The sequence below is a fragment of the Dreissena polymorpha genome, chromosome 4 (genome assembly GCF_020536995.1).
Source record: "Dreissena polymorpha isolate Duluth1 chromosome 4, UMN_Dpol_1.0, whole genome shotgun sequence".
Lineage (NCBI taxonomy): Eukaryota > Metazoa > Mollusca > Bivalvia > Myida > Dreissenidae > Dreissena > Dreissena polymorpha.
The window spans coordinates 9,342,672-9,360,436 of record NC_068358.1 but is presented as its reverse complement, the minus strand read 5'-3'; the positions used below and the strand labels follow the sequence as shown (position 1 = coordinate 9,360,436).

The 17,765-nt window shown below is 36.5% G+C and overlaps 1 protein-coding gene across 1 annotated transcript in view; it reads left to right on the top strand.

Annotated features, from left to right (window-relative positions):
- Positions 1 to 17,765, top strand: part of LOC127879316 (intermembrane lipid transfer protein VPS13B-like) — a 104,220-nt gene that overhangs the window by 35,049 nt on the left and 51,406 nt on the right. The window contains exons 25-33 of the mRNA XM_052426085.1: positions 1,564 to 1,675; positions 2,269 to 2,953; positions 5,886 to 6,026; positions 10,592 to 10,768; positions 13,334 to 13,480; positions 14,472 to 14,731; positions 15,022 to 15,172; positions 15,783 to 15,949; positions 16,438 to 16,613. Of these exons, the coding sequence (XP_052282045.1) occupies positions 1,564 to 1,675; positions 2,269 to 2,953; positions 5,886 to 6,026; positions 10,592 to 10,768; positions 13,334 to 13,480; positions 14,472 to 14,731; positions 15,022 to 15,172; positions 15,783 to 15,949; positions 16,438 to 16,613 (2,016 nt within the window). The remainder of the gene's footprint in view (positions 1 to 1,563; positions 1,676 to 2,268; positions 2,954 to 5,885; positions 6,027 to 10,591; positions 10,769 to 13,333; positions 13,481 to 14,471; positions 14,732 to 15,021; positions 15,173 to 15,782; positions 15,950 to 16,437; positions 16,614 to 17,765) is intronic.

Below are 17,765 nucleotides of genomic sequence, written 5' to 3'. Positions count from 1 at the left end.
AACGGTTAAAAAACACAAATATTTATTTTTATTATTTTATGTTTGAAATACCGTCCAACCATCGCACCCAAGAATCCCCCCCACCCCCATGTTTTTTTGTGTTTTTTTTGCATTTTTTTTCCGCATTTTTGGAAAATAATGTAATAAATGTCCACACCCCCACACTATACACCCCTCTTCACTCCACCCCTCCCTCCTTTGTGATTGAAAATGAGAGTCCCTTCACCTTTAAAAAGAAAATAGATGAGCGGTCTTCACCCGCAAGGCGGTGCTCTTGTTATTTTTATATACATGCTACATTTATTACATTTCTTTTAGAGCGGTTTTTAGCACGTGCATTTTACTGCAATATTTTCTTTATTTATTCGGAACTATTTTCGAAACATTAAGCTCCGCCCATAAGTTATTGCAGAATAACCCACACTTGATTTCCTTCTTTGTCTATAGAAAACAAGTCGCGTTCCATGTTAGAATAAAAGTTTCACAGCAGTAATAAATACATGCTGTATAGCTATATGTACAGTCCGCCGCTGTTTTTCTGCCCACAGTAGGTGAGCATTTATCAGTCACACTGTCCTTCCATCTGTCCATCCTTCCAGTATTTCGTTAAGTACTTTTTTCCTAGATGCTTTCAGATATTCATCTGATATTTGGTGTGTGAGTTTACCTGGATGACTGACAGATCAAGGTCGAGCTTCATTCTGGTTCATTGATGTAAATTTGTTTCTAGAATATCAGTTTTGTAGACTTTTACGTATACACTTGCAGATTTTGACCTGATTTTGGTGTGCGAGTCTACCTCCATAACTTACAGACCGTTTGAGTTTGGTTTTGGTTAAATTATATTTGGCAAAGTTACACTCCTTAGACTTTTTATGTTATATAAACACAGCTCTTGCTAAACTATTGTTCTCTTTTCCAAACCTACAGTTAACTTTTGAATACTTATAACTTCAAATGGGCAAGCATATTTAGAAAAAAAGTTTGGAAGCTTTTACTTCCAAGAATTTGATATTCAAAGTCTCAAGATTGTTAAAAACATAAACATACTTGTATTACTTCAATTTTATGTTGACAATAGTGAGAGTTAATTACTATTTAAGTATATGCAAGCCCTGTAGTTTTTGTTGTAAATATGTAAAAATGGACAGAAAATAAATTCCTTAAAACTAAACACTTAAATTTCTGCCTTTATTTTGAAAAAAATAATGCAATACTGAATTACAACATTGAACATAAAATTACCTGATGAAAATTATTCAGTTGCAGGTGTTGGCAATATTCGTCAGTATGTTATATATGAATTGTATCCCAGTTTATCTCAGGTCATGAACTTAAATAGAGCATTGTTTATAAAAAAAACTAACAACATCATCATGTTCAATTGTTATTATTTATCATTATTTAAGCCTTGTTCTGTAAAAATGGAGCCTAATGTAGTGTGTATAAAGTGTCGTTCCACATTAGCCAATGGTAGACTGCACAGGCTAATCTGGGACGACACTTACTGCACATGCATTAAGCCCAGTATTGCCCGAATGCCGCCTACATATGAATTTCCAGGAACGAACACTCTGAGATCCAGCTGTTTCCAGTTATCTCTCCTTGTGATATGAGGCTGGTTGTGGCCCCTGCAATAGTCAACTACATGCCCTCAGTATATGGACAATATCTGGTGAGTTGTAATAGTTGTTTTTATGCCCCCGGTAGGGTGGCATATAGCATTTGAACTGTCCGTCTGTCCGTCAGTCCGTTCAAAAACTTTAACATTGGCCATAACTTTTGCATTATTGAAGATAGCAACTTGATATTTGGCATACATGTGTATCTCATAGAGCTGCACATTTTGAGTGGTGAAAGGTCAAGGTCATTCTTCAAGGTCAAAAGTCAAAAAATACAATCCAAGGGAAGTAATTAGCTTAAAAAGGGTAATAATTTCTAAACCTGCCAAATGATATATTGAAATTTTATTTCAAAGCTTCGCAATAGGGGGCATTGTGTTTCTGACAAACACATCTCTTGTTAAATCAGGTTTTCACCTTACATTTAATTATTATTGGCACACTGTAGTTCGGTACTATTAAGAAGTTTGTAATTTTGAACACTTTTGTTTGTCAGGACATTTTGTTTGTTAGTATTCGCAGAGGATTTTATGTTTGGTTTGTTAGAAGAAATATTACATGTGGTTAATACATGTTATTATTAATGGAAGATACTACTACCTTTACTACATGTACGTATACAAGGAGCCTTTAACAATTATTGTAGACCAACCTTGTCTGTGGATATGGAATGGAGTTGAACATTGTGAGTGACCTTGACCTCACTGTGAGTACCAATCAGATTCAGTTAATCCAACACAAGGTCAAGGACATTTTGGGGTCAATGAACCCAAACAAAGGCAAATGTGATACTAGCACGGATGAGACAGAGTATGTACATGACAGTGGAGTTGGAAGTGAAATATCCAATTTGACAGTGACTAAACCACACTTGGAGAAGAAAACAGCAGACATATATAGTTACTGTGATACCATGACACCAGTTGACCTACTTTTGACTGCTGGTCGAATTTCATGCACACTTTACTCCCACAAAACTGTGGAAAAGGCAATTAAAGTAAATGCTCAGACATCAGCCTCATCCAGAAAGAAAAACAAGCCGAAGAAACAAGACTTAGAATGGAGGATTGATACAGATTCCACTGATAACCTTCAAATTAACGATGCATCACCGACTGTCCTTGACCCATACATGCTGCACATGTACACAACGGATTCTGCAGCTCAGGAGAGGATCATAGGGCAGGGGACAGTGTGCATTCGGCCCTTTTTGTTCGTCTACATCTCCCAGCCTCACACAGTGTTATCCTTACATCGAGAACAACAGAAGTTTGAGACATCCAGTTATGATGTGCTTGTAAAAGGGGCGACAGAGGACCTGCTTATTCCAGGTAGGAGAAAGGCGTGAATTAGGTGGTGAACCACAAACAATTTATAAGAAATTGCAGTTTCTTTAAACCTTGTTTATATAAGTTGACATATAAGAACATAAAACTATTCTCTATTTCACTGGGTTTCCCTTATGCGATAGTTTGGGGCTAAGTTGGCTGTTAAAAGCATTGATTTATAAGAGAAAGTGTAACTTTAATCTGTCAGTGACAGATGCAAGTATATATGTATTAAAGTTACTCATTGTGAAAAACAGGTTAATGCCTGATCTTTTTGTAATATATCAGAAAGGCTTTGAATAAAAGAACGGCAAGGTGGTACGAGCTGTTATTATGTTCATGCTGAGCGTGATATATTACAAATGATCAAGGAAAAGCGTGATATATTACAAATGATCAAGGCAAACTGGTTTTTCTGTCTATCATACCTCTACCACCCTATTTTTAAATAAAAAAATATCTACAGTGATGCATCATTAGTGGCAAAGGATATGATTTTTTAAATTAAATGATCTAATAATGATGTCATGGGCACTTAAGCTTTATACACTTAAATATAATTTTGCTGTTTTTGTTGCTTTTTAGCTCACCTGATTGCTCAGGTGAGCTTTTGTGACCGGTCTTTGTCCGGCGTATGTCCGTCCGTTAACATTTGCTCGTAAACACTCTTAGAGGCCACATTTCTTGTCCCATCTTCATGAAACTTGGTCAGAAGCTTTGTCCCAATGAAATCTCTGCCGAGTTCGAAACTGGGTTGTGCCGGGTCAAAAACTAGGTCACTAGGTCAAAAAAAAGAAAAACCTTGTAAACACTGTAGAAGTCGCATTTCATGCCCAATCTTCATGTAACTTTGTCAAAATGTTTGTCTTAATGATATCTTGGTTGAGTTCAAAAGTGGTTCCGATCCGTTGAAAAACATGGCCACCAGTGGGCGGGTCAGTTTTCCTTATTTGGCTTTAGAGAAACCTTGTAAACACTCTAGAAGTCACAATTTTTGTCCAATCATCATGAAAGTTGGTCAAAACATTGGTTCAATTGATGTCTCGGACGAGTTCGAAAATGGTCGAGATCGGTGAAAAAATATGGCCGCCAAAGGGCGAGGCATTTTTCTGTATATGTATATAGCGGCAGTTTTCCCTATTTGGCTATAGAGAAACCTTGTAAACACTCTAGAAGTGACAATTTTTGCCCAATTATCATGAAATTTTATTGATATCTCGTACGAGTTTGAAAATGGCTGGGATCGGTGAAAAAACATGGCCGCCAGTGGGCGGGTCATTTTTCTCTATATGTATATAGTGAAAACATGTGAACACAGTAGAAGTCACATTTTTGGCCCAATTTTCATGAAATTTGCTCAGAACATTTGTTTCCTTGATACGAGAGTTGAGTACAAAAATGGTTCCGGTCAGTTGAATAACATGGCTGCTGGGAGGGGGGCAGTTTTCTCATTATGCTCCCCCCCCCCCTTTCGAAGAAGAGGGGGTATAATATTTTGCTCATGTTGGTCCGTCCGTCCACCAGATGGTTTCCGGATGATAACTCAAGAGCGCTTATGCCAAGGATCATGAAACTTCATAGGTACATTGATCATGACTCGCAGATGACTCCTATTGATTTTCAGGTCACTAGGTCAAAGGTCAAGGTCACGATGACCCAAAATAGTAAAATAGTTTCCGGATGATAACCCAAAGAAAACTTATGCCTAGGATCAGGAAACTTCATAGATACATTGATCATGACTCGCAGATGACCCCTATTTATTTTCAGGTCACTAGGTCAAATGTCAAGGTCACGGTGACCAGAAATAGTAAAATGGTTTCCAGATGATAACTCAAGAACACTTATGCCTAGGATCATGAAACTTCATAGGTACATTGATCATGACTCAAAGATGAACCCTATAGATTTTCAGGTCACTAGGTCAAAGATCAAGGTCACGGTGACCTGAAATAGTAAAATGGTTTCTGAATGATAACTCAAAAACGCTTATGCCTAGGATCATGAAACTTCATAGGTACAATGATCATGACTCGCAGATGACCCCTATTGATTTTCAGGTCACTAGGTCAACAGTCAAGGTCACGGTGACCTGAAATAGTAAAATGGTTTCTGGATGATAACTCAAGAACGCTTATGCCTAGGTTCATGAAACTTAATAGGTATATTGATCATGACTCGCAGATGACCACTTTTGATTAACAGGTCACTAGGTCAAAGGTCAAGGTCACAGTGCCAAAAAAGGTATTCACACAATGGCTGTCAAGGTCACGGTGACTCAACTTAGAAAAATGGTTTCCGGATGATAACTCAAGAATGCTTACGCCTAGGATCATGAAACTTCATATGTACATTGATCATGACTCGCAGATGAAATAATGATGAAACTTGACCAGGATATTTGTCTGGACAATATCTAGGTCAAGTTTGACATTTGGTAAAGATTGAATGAACCGACTCCTCTCAGGTGAGCGAACTAGGGCCATCTTGGCCCTCTTGTGTAGAAAAACGTGATATCAAATTATATGTTTTGTTGAATCTGACTCAATTTTTCCAAAAATGATGACTATGTACTGTATTTTTTTGACTGATGCGACTGTGTGTACTGTATTTCAGTGTAATATGTAACTGTATGTACTGTATATCAGTGACAGATGCAACTGTTTATACTCTTTCTAGTGACAGATGCAACTGTATGTACTGTATACCAGTGACAAATGCAACTGTTTGTACTGTATTCCAGTGACAGATGCAACTTTTTGTACTGTATACCAGTGACTGATGCAACTGTTTGTACTGTATACCAGTGACTGATGCAACTGTTTATACTGTATACCAGTGACTGATGCAACTGTTTGTGCTTTAATCCAGTGACTGATGCAACTGTTTGTACTGTATACCAGTGACTGATGCAACTGCTTGTGCTTTAATCCAGTGACAGATGCAAGGTTGCTGCCAGACTGTTCTGACTTCTCTGTGTACTGGCTGGAGAGCAGGGCAGGGCGCCCCCACCCCCAGACTGGTATTCCACCCAGCCTTTATACTCTTGGGCTCTCTGACTTCATGACTGGGCAAGGTATGCTATCAAGACAAATTGATTTATCTATGTTTTAATTCACTGTCTTTTTTTATTTATGTGTATAAGCATTTTAATGTCATAAATACTGACCTGTTATCGTATGCTTATACTTTCCAAGGGGAAATAACTCATCTGGAATTTTAACTGGGAATCCGCCACCGCAATACCGTAATACAGGCCAGGTTAAACATAGTGCAATGCAACCTAGCCAAAAATCGGTAACCAACCCTCAATATTCTTTCCGGATCAACCAGGTGTATACGTGTCTTTTACGGCTCTGAATTAAAATATTGTTTTTTCACTTGGTTGATTGGGGTTTTGAATAGATAAATTGTGTTATTTATCTTTTTATTTCTCATTCGGATTAATTTGTGTGGATTTAATGGATTTTTTTTCGTTTGTAAAAGGTAAGCCATGCTTGTTTTTATATGGATTCCACCATTTTTCGGTCTTTAACTGATAACGTCACCGGTCATATAATGACTGGTCCGTTCACCTGGCTACAGTTACCGGTCATTGACCGGTCCGGTTCCGTCACCAGTTACCAATTACCGGTATTCCACTGTGTTTTCATCGGTCAATTTTTAATATCACGGGTATCGTCTACATTACCTAGTTGTATACCCCTGGCTATGATTGTATTGAATTCTATATTTTATGGATTCAACAATCTACATGACTTTTTGTGTTTTTCAATACTGATGTTCTACTGGCGACGGTTACCAAATCATGCTATATCTGTTATTTGTACTTCTATCTCAACCGACTACATGCAGACTACTGGTCTTGCAGATAGATCGGCTGAAGTGGGCCCGGAGACTAGCATTGAGGTCGAACATTACTATTTGACCTCTATTAATTTATGTTCGAGACCCGAAGGATGAATTGTTTTAACCGCCTTTACCTATCGGCTACAGACTTTGCAGTCAGTGTCACGGAACAGTTGGGACACATTAATGACGCTAGCAGGATTAGCAAGACGACATTTTGTATCGACTTCTGCTTTTCTACTGCTCCTACGACAGTGCATATTTTCAAGCTACTGGAATCAACAAGAGTTCTGATACATAGGATTGCCTATCAGATTGACCGCATAGCGGCTACAGTCTTGTAGATGGCTTAGGACCTATTTAACTCAGATCTTATATCCTAGGAATTGGAGGGACCTCATCTTAAAGTTATTCTTCTATTACACTTCTGGCCATAACAGGCCGTCTTCCTATAACTGGTTGTATTCCTTTTAGGAATTCGTCCCGGTTAGAAGTCTTGAAGTAAATGGATTAATCAAGTCAGAATTTAAGACTTCCATGCATTCTACCGGCAAGCGTGGACCCGCTTAAGGTTACTCCTAGGGTTTTCACCTTTTTCTGCCATCACACCTCCGATTCCGGAGGTACCACTGTCAATCATATTTCCGTACTTCGCAAATCGATGACTTCGCGACCTGTATTATCCAGGATTTTAAAGGTGCCTGTTATTGGTTCAAGAAGAGGCTATATTCTGTAGATAGGTCATAAACTTATAAGTGTTAAACACTGTCCTATTCTACCAATTTTAGTGTTAAACACTGTCCTATTCTACCAATTTTCAAGTGTGTTTGGAGTGGGAAAGTTCGGCTTGCCGTGGTTTCTTTGCCCACCCATCCTTGACAAATGGTTCCGGTCACCGGTCGGTATTTACCGGTCCGGTCACCGGTCCTTCTGCTGAGACGTCTTTTCTTACGTCCGTTTCAGCTTATTTTTAAGATAATTGTATTAATCTCGGGATTATTCAATGACACAGATTTCCATCTTTTTGTCATTATTTACCACTATTCAGTGGTGTCTAGACTAGAAGATTATCTTGGCAAGAATATAGTTTATTCTACCACAACCTTCCTTACATCTTATACAGATGTGAGCAGAGAAGGTTATGGATGATCACATAGAACAACGTATCTTGATTTTCTCAATTATGTGGTATCCTAATGAATATCACCTGCACATTACATCTTGAAAAGCGAAAATTCTTTTTAGCTGTTTTTCATTTACAACACATTTTCACGATTCCTTTGTGATGGTTTCAACTATCACATATCGGTCGTGGTTTACTTACAGACACTGTAACTGGAAATCAGGAACTTATTCGTTCTTTGCAAGAACAACAAATTTTCTCTATCGTCTTACTCATACCAGGTCGTCTCAACGCCCTGTTGGACGTTTTGTCCTGCAGTTCTTTCTTTCGAATTATTTTTCCGTTGGGTTCAAATAATGTATTTGCGCATGCGCGGCAGTTAAGTTGCATGGTGTACATAGTATATCAAAGAATGTTGTTTATTATCAAACGCTAGTAATTAGCGTTATGCGATCGTATATCGCAGTGTTTACCGGTATGCTGAACAACGTCAATAATGCAGTTTACAGAAATCGATCCAGCAGGGTGTGCGATTGTTATACATTCGTCCATTGACATAAACTGGAATAATCTTGCCTTCTTGGTGAGTTTTTGCAATAACTGAGTTTTTGCCATAATTTCATGCAATATACTTGATGAACCATGGGATTATGGTTCTACGACCTTTTAAGTCTCCTGTACAATTATTTTCAGGAAACTTCTTCACAGGTCAAATATCATATCTCAGAGAGAAATATTTTTACTGATCCAAACATGTGCCACTACATGTCTGGCCATTATTAACTTTTAGTTATCTCTACAGAAGAACGTTTTTCTGTTAGAGTTTCAATCCTTGTTACTTGTGCAAGGATAATTCCATCAGAACTGTATAAAGGTTCTATGGAAATTCATTTTTTACTGGGTATTTCGAGAGCATAGTTATTACCTTAATCACTCTGCTAGATACATAGAGGTTTTTCTCATCTTTTTCTTGATGATAAGAAATTTGTTCTTTTCTTCATCAAAGGATAGAGATTATGCTTTCGTATACCTTGTTTTGTGTAAGTCATCGCAACTCTGTGCTGTCTTACCTGTTTTGGAACTGATCCAAACTATGGAACGTCAACACTATGTTTTTCGTTCCTTTACCTTCTTAAGCGGTTTTGACTTGTGTTACATGTTGGGATGCTTAATGAGCTCCCTATGAACCTTTTTCATCAGGCTTATTAACAGTTCCAATATAATTTTAAGACGGTTTTCCTTCTTATTATGGCTTTTACCATACGGAGAAGTGAAATTCACGCTTTTTCTGTTGAATGCGACCAATTCCAGTTGGATCTATTGTCGTTTTCACTTTGTTGTGTCAGCCAGGATTCCTTGCTTAATATCAAGTCCTCTATATGGCTTCTACCTTCAAGTTTCCAAGTTTTTCTTAAACTGGTAGTCATGAAGATGAGGATAAACTTCTTTGGGCAATCAGGGCTTTGAAGTTCTATCTCAGCAGTGTTAGTCGGAAGTCCATTCGAGGTTCTCAAAAGACACTCTTCATTTCCCCAAAAAAGGGGGGGAGATGTGTCTGCGGCTTCTATTTCTTGGGGTTAGACCTCGACTAAGGAAAGTTACTCTTATCCTATCTAAGGATTCATTCCTTTTTAGGATCTGACCGCATGAATTTAGAGCTCTGTCTGTTTTGTGGGCATATATTAATCACACCCCACTTTTTGACGTGCTCTAAGCTGTTTACTGGTGGAATCCGACCACCTTTGTTATCTTTTTATCTTCGTTTTCTGAAGTGCCAACAATACAATTTGTATATGTTTGGGCTTGTTGTGGTTTCACTAACGGTAGTGTCTTCTTTACGACATAGACATATTACTCTGTCCGAGAAGTCATAATTAATACCGTTTTAACGAAGATTACTTGATATCATTAGCTGATAACCCTGTTTATGGGTTCTACTGTGTTGGGAAAATATATACGAACCTTCCCACCGCAGCTGCAAGATCAGCATACGATAACAGGTCAGTATTTATGACATTAAAACAAATTTTTTAAATAAAATTCATTTTAATTATTAAATACTTACCTGTTATCGGTAAGTCCCACCTCCCACCCCGCTATTCGATTAATATTTTTGTATATATATTGAAAGAATATTGAGGGTTGGTTACCGATTTTTGGCTAGGTTGCATTGCACTATGTTTAACCTGGCCTGTATTACGGTATTGAGGTGGCAGATTCCCAGTTAAAATTCCGGATGAGTTATTTCCCCTTGGAAAGTATAAGCATACGATAACAGGTAAGTATTTAATAATTAAAATGAATTTTATTTAAAAAATTTGTGTTTATATTGCTAAGGTTATTTATTTATGAAATAATTATAAAGATTTACATCCTGATGTAATCTCATAAATTCTCGTTCAAAAATCTTTTTTTAGCAATTACAGTTCCTATGTACAAATGTTATTCTTCTGAGAATACAAAATATGAAAGATTCTCTTCTTATATCATGTTGTTGTTTGTTATGTTTTAAAAGTTGTTTTCACACTCGTGGTTTTCAGATATTATCTTGTGCAGACCGTCTTATATCAATGCCACATGACTGATGCCTTATGAACCACCTTTCTCATCACTATTTGTTTATGTGAAATTTTGCAAATAAAGAACAGGTAAATGTGTTGTTTTTTCAGCAAATGTTTATTTACAACTTGAGCGACCCCTTCGTACAAAGCTGTCTTTTCCCAAAGTGAAACAAGTGATGCAGTTCATGGATGAGGTTTTGCCAAGGTCAAAGGTCGACACAGGAGAAAGGTCATCAACAAAGCCACACACAGAAGACTCAGAAATGGCTAAAGTAAAGCAACTTGGTAAGAAATTAGTCTTTATTAGGAATTAATCCACAAGCTTATTGACTATTTTCAATATTTTTAATACATGTGTGTATGTATGTATGTGTATTTTAATTTGTAGTTAGTGAGGTCCTTCTGTACCAAAGGAGGCATTATTTGAGGACCCTGACTCATAACGTTTTGGGACGAATTTTTGTATAAAGCTGAAATTTTAGGCTTTTTTAATTTGTGCTAAAAGGCATTCATTTTGTGTTGGTTTTGTGCTTTAAGTATGTCAGCAATGTGTATGGAACAGGTTATAATTGTTAGCTCACCTGTCACGAAGTGACATGGTGAGCTTATGTGACCGTGTGATGTCCGGCATCCGTTGTGTGTGCGTGTGTGGTTGCGTCCGTCAACAATTTGTTTGTGTAGACAGTAGAGGTCACAGTTTTCATCCAATCTGTATGAAATTTGGTCAGAATGTTTATCTTGATGAAATCTGGGTTGGGATTGTATTTGGGTCATCTGGGGTCAAAAACTAGGTCACTAGGTCAAAAAATAGTTCACATAATAGGTCAAATAATAGAAAAACCTTGTGTAGACAATAGAGATCGCAGTTTTCATCCAATCTTTATGAAATTTGGTTAGAATGTTAATCTTGATGAAATCTGGGTTGGGATTGTATTTGGGTCATCTTGGGTCAAAAACTAGGTCACAAGGTCAAAAACTAGGCCAAATAATTGAAAAACCTTGTGTAGACAATAGAGGTCGCAGTTTTCATCCAATCTTTATGAAATTTGGTACGAATGTTTATCTTGATGAAATCTGGCTTGGGAATGTATTTGGGTCATCTGGGGTCACAAAATAGGTCACTAGGTCAAAAACTAGGCGAAATAATAAAAAAAAACTTGTGTAGACAAAAGAGGTCGCAGTTTTCATCCAATCTTTATGAACTTTGGTCAGAATGTTTATCTTGATAAAATCTGGCTTGGGATTGTTTTTGGGTCATCTGAGGTAAAAAACTAGGTCACTAGGTCAAATAATAGAAAAACCGTCAACAATTTGTTTGTGTAGACAGTAGAGGTCACAGTTTTTATCCAATCTGTATGAAATTTGGTCAGAATGTTAATCTTGATGAAATCTGAGTTGGGATGGAATTTGGGTCATCTGGGGTCAAAAACTAGGTCACTAGGTCAAAAACTAGGTCACTAGGTGAAATAATAGAAAAACCTTGTATAGACAATAGAGGTCGCAGTTTTCATCCAATCTTTATGAAATTTGGTCAGAATGTTTATCTTGATGAACTCTCGGTTGGGATTGTATTTGGGTCATCTTGGGTCAAAAACTAGGTCACTAGGTCAAATAATAGAAAAACCTTGTGTAGATAATAGAGGTCACAGTTTTCATCCAATCTTCATGAAATTTGGTCAGAATGTTTGTCTTGATGAAATCTGGGTTGGGATTGTATTTGGGTCACCTGGGGTCAAAAACTAGGTCAATAGGTCAAATATTAGAAAAACCTTGTGTAGACAACAGAGGTCACAGTTTTCATCCAATCTTTATGAAATTTGGTCAGAATGTTTATCTTGATGAAAACTGGGTTGGGATTGTATTTGGTTAGTCAGGTGATCGATTCAGGGCCATCATGGCCCTCTTGTTTTTAATTTGTGTTGCCCCTAAGCAAACACATTTTAAGAGGAGGGTTAATTGGAGTAACTCCGTCAGTTTCTAAAATGAATAGTCTTTTGATTAGATTGTCCTCATTGATTTGTATATGTGTGTTGAGTAAACTACTTCCACTTTTCTCAAGTTATTTAATTGAAACTTTAAAGATGTAATCTGATTGTGACAATATATAGTGAACATTTGCAAGACAATCAAAATGACCCACTCATTCCTGAGTTGTATTCCCTTAATTTCGAAATTGTCATGTCAGTAGCATAAATTGTTATAAGCTTGTGAAGCAATCTGCTTCTAAATTTTTCATCAAATTAAAAATTGTATAAGTCATCAGCATGAAGTAAAGGATAAAAGTATTAAGACATTTTTTCACACCATGCATTCAGTAAATTCCTGAGATATTTGCTCTTGAACAAACCTGGCAGTAGTCGCTTAAATTACAAAGCTGTAGTTTCAAAAGATAGCTTTTGTTAGTCCCCTACCGGTTTCACTGGATGGGACTTATGGTTTGCGCTCTGTGTGTCTGTCAGTCTGTCTGTCACACTTTTCTGGATCCTGCGATAACTTTAAAAGTTCTTAATATTTTTTCATGAAACTTGAAACATGGATAGATGGCAATAAGGACATTATGCACGTCATTTCATTTTGTTCCTACGTCAAAAATTCTGGTTTCTATGGCAACAACAACAAAAAATAAAAAATTTCTGACAATGGTGGAGCCGGTAGGGGACTTATATTGCTTGGCAATAGTCTTGTTTTCAATATTTTGTATTAAGACACATTTTAATGATGATGCTGAAGAATCTTAGAAATAAAGTATGAAATAATTTCTTGCCAAAGATCACCTGTTAGGGTATAATTTTATTTTAAAATGCCCTATTTATTCACATGTTAAATAATGTTGCGTTGTTACATTTGCAGACATTCTTAGACATGTGAGCTCAGTTGTATTGCAAACTGAACAGATTGTTGTTTCCATGGAAACCAAGCCATGTGATGAGCAGCCAGAAGTGAGCTCATCATTCAGCAATCTTCAGATGCAGATTGGTTTTACCCATGGAGTGACAGGTATGTGCAGATTGGTTTTACCCATGGAGTGACATGTATGTGCAGATTTTGTTTGATCCTGCGATTACTTTAAAAGTTCTTCATATTTTTTCATGAAACTTAAAACATGGCTAGATGGCAATATGGACATTATGCACGTCATTTCGTTTTGTTCCTACGTAAAAAATTATGGTTGCTATGGAAACAAATGATTTTTTTTTTAATTATGACAGTCATTGTTGGAATTTCTGACAATCGTGATGCCAGTAGGGGACATATATTGCTTGGCAATAGTCTTGTTTTAATTACAAATTTAAAATGAAAACATTGTTTGGAATTTGGATATATAATTTGTGAGCTTAAGTTAATCATGATAGTGAGACAGACTTAAAAACGTTCAAGAAATCTGAGCCAGGTCAACTTAATTGTAGCCAATAAATTCAAAAAATATTATTACCGGTAAACTTGGTGCTGATTAAGATAAAGCAGTAAGCTATTGCTTGTATTGTTTATTTTGTTTTTATGCCCCTGGTAGGGTGGTGTATAGCAGTTGAACTGTCTGTCTGTCCGAAAACTTTAACATTGGCCATAACTTTTGCAATATTGAAGATAGCAACTTGATATTTGGCATGCATGTATATCTTATGAAGCTGCACATTTTGAGTGGTGAAAGGTCAAGGTCATCCTTCAAGGTCAAAAGTTAAAAAAAAATACAATTCAAGGGAAGTAATAAGCTTTAAAAGGGAGACAATTTCTAACCTGCCATATGATATATTGAAATTTTATTTCAAAGCGGCGCAAAAGGGGGTTTCTGACAAACACATCTCTTGTTCTGTGGATGTTTTAAATTATATAAACCATTTCTTCATTTGATTTAAGTCTTATTTATAAAGAATTTTTCAAAAAATGTTAACTTTTATTTGAATCCCACGCAGCATTTTGCCCATATTACAACAATTATGAAGAAGTGTCTCAATGTATGCCAGGCAACTATACCCTTAGCTATGTATAGGTGAAGTCACTGGCATAGCAATGAATGCCTACATGCGTGACTGCATGTTGAAGACAACTCTCAACAATCGGCAGCTGCCTTTGCTGGGTCCGTGCTCCCTTAAAGCAGATGCCACATTCACCATAATTTCTCATGGCAACACCAACTTCCTGTCCCAGACAATTGTTACCATAGCAACTGGCATGGTGACGGTGAATCTAGGACAGGAGCATGTGCTGTGCTTGCAGATGGTGTTAGATCACATCACAGAATTCTCAAAGGTAATAGACTAGATCAAATAATCTGCATGGTATACCAGGGGTTCTATATGCGATCTCAAGGTCATTCGTTTACTAGGTCTTGAATAGGATTTATTTATTAAACATTGTTCGATTGTGCTCTTATTTACCTCTTTGTATTTCTTCTGTTCTGTTTATAAACAAAATAGTTTTATACTCTATATAATCCTTTAAACAAATTGCATTTTTAATTATAACATTATTATGAACCATATGATAAATATTTTGAATTAAACTACATTAACACATCAGTGTTGTTGTTTATTACATAGGTGATATTCAAGTCAAAGGATGACCTATCGAAATCAAAGGCAGGAAGTAACAATAAAGTGCCACCTATTTCAACTGGGTCACTGCAGTTTGTGGTTCACAGTTCATCTGATGACCTTCGAAGTGGGCAGTACCAGTACAGAATGAGTGACGGTAAAATATTACCTAAAGCTTGTAATCTTATTGTTCATATATATTAAAAAGGAGTAAACTTGTATAGTTTTGCTTTAGTGTACACATATCATACTTTCATAAAATAATATTGCATATCATCAACATTTTCTCATTTGTATGGTTGACTGTTTTCATTCTGGGGACACGCAATAAAAGAGAAAGCATATAACATTTATGTTAAAACAAAAAAAAATATTGTCAACCTAAGGAGTAATTTAATTTTACATGTCTATAACCTGAGCTGTTTCACTTTTTGCCTACAAGTTCATGAGCAATCTCTGGGCTTTATTTATGAGTGTACAATATGCAATCTGCTGGACTTTATTTATGAGTGTACAATATGCAATCTGCTGGGCTTTATTTATGAGTGTAAAATATGCAATCTGCACTGGCTAAGCTGAGGCAACACTTTCCATCAAACATGTTTTTGATTTGTAAGAGACTTCCTTAGTCTGGGCAGGCTAATCTGGATATTTACTTTACACAATGAATTAAGCCTGGTTTTCCCAGAATATGGTTTAATAATGTTAATTACAATGTGTATCAGTTACCTGTATGCTTATATGTTGGGATAACTTTTTATCTGCAGATGATACTGACCTGGTACCTAATCTTGGAGAAATAGTGTTTTGTAACCAGGATAGGAGTGGTAACTCAACCATGACCTGGGGTTACAGCACACCAAGAGTTATATCTAGCCTCACTTCTACACCAGTTCCCTTTAACACACAAAATATCATAGAACCACCAATCACTGTGAGTACTTTGCTATACTTTGTCCCCTTCACATATTGATTCTGATTACTAGTATTTTTAAAACATTTGTATTACTTACATCTCTTGTATTTGTATACAGTTGTTACTTTGTAGCATTCATTATTCAGTCTTTCCCCGCAGCATATCTATGACCTTGACTTAATCTGAATATAATCATGCAAGTGTGCTTTTTAGCACTTTTTGGGTGACTTTTGTGCTCATCATAGGACTTCTTTATGATTCTATAATTATTTATACAACTCTGAAGATTAGATTATCATGTCCTTAAGACAAAGTTTATAACAACAAAAGTTTCTCAGAAACATATTAAGCAATTCATGTTTGAAGTAACATTTGTGTATATGTGTTACATAAAAGACCAAATAAATATAAGGATCTTTCATTGTATATATTATGTTATCACTTTGAAAGGTATGAATGACATCTTAACTAGACGTTTAGTGAAATCTTAGTCTTCAATGTTGCAGGTTGCATGTCGTCTGCAATACTGGGAGGGTCTCATTCAGCAGTTTGTTGACTATGCTGAAATGAGCCTGTCAGAGAATGATGTCTCAGAAATGGTTCTTCCCGAGGTGCGCCATGCAGACTCTCGAGACCTTGCCGCAGCCCAAATATGGAGGCTGAACATTCCAAACCCAGAGGGGTGAGGTCACAGCAGAAGCAAAAATAGGAATCTTACCAACAAAATTGTTTGATTAATACATCATAAGTTTAACCAAATGACTTTTGAGTTAAAATTTGTAAGTTTGATAACATTTTAAGTGTTAGGCTTACACAGATAGTTCTTTTAGAGTCTGTTTTCATTGTAGAGCTAGGACTGGATACTGTTTTCATTGTAGAGCTAGGACTGGATACTGTTTTCATTGTAGAGCTAGGACTGGATACTGTTTTCATTGTAGAGCTAGGACTGGATACTGTTTTCATTGTAGAGCTAGGACTGGATACTGTTTTCATTGTAGAGCTCGGACCTGATACTGTTTTCATTGTAGAGCTAGTACTGGATACTGTTTTCATTGTAGAGCTAGGGCTGGATACTGTTTTCATTGTAGAGCTAGGACTGGATACTGTTTTCACTGTAGAGCTAGGACTAGATACTGTTTTCATTGTAGAGCTAGGACTGGATAATTTGTGGCATTATGGCACTGCAAATAGTAGAATAAGATTCTTTTTGCTATTGTAAATATAAACAATTTCACATATTCAATCATCCAAAAAGAATCTCTCCTAAATTATTAAATGATTGCTACTTTCAAAACTGGGCCTTCTTGATCAGTTTTCAGTGCGGTCTCAGTCACATAACTTCTGAGGGTATTGGTCATACAATTATTTCTACGGCTTTTCTCACCCTGCCTCTGATTCAGATGTCAGTTATTGGCATAACTATGTTCAAAAACCAGCTGGAGTTGGAGAAGTGTGGGAAGGGTACCTCTTTATCATGATACGCTTCTGATTAAAAAAAAAGGAAAACAACTACAAACAGACAAACAGCTGCTTAAATACATGCATTTGGCTTTAGTTGTGTTAGTAATTTTATTATTAAAACCTAATAATTATCAGTTAAACTATGCAAGGAGATGTGGCTTTTAAGTAGCTTTATGTATTGCTGTTATGTTTTTTTAAATTTCATACATAAACCCAAGTTTTCACAACATGATTTGTTTGCATCAATGCTTATACAATAATGAATATGTATCAGTTACCTTGATTGACATTGAGTCAAGTCAGCATGACCTGCACTGGTACAATTTGAACTGGGATTGCTCAGACAAATTTTTGTTTTTTTGTCCCCTACCGG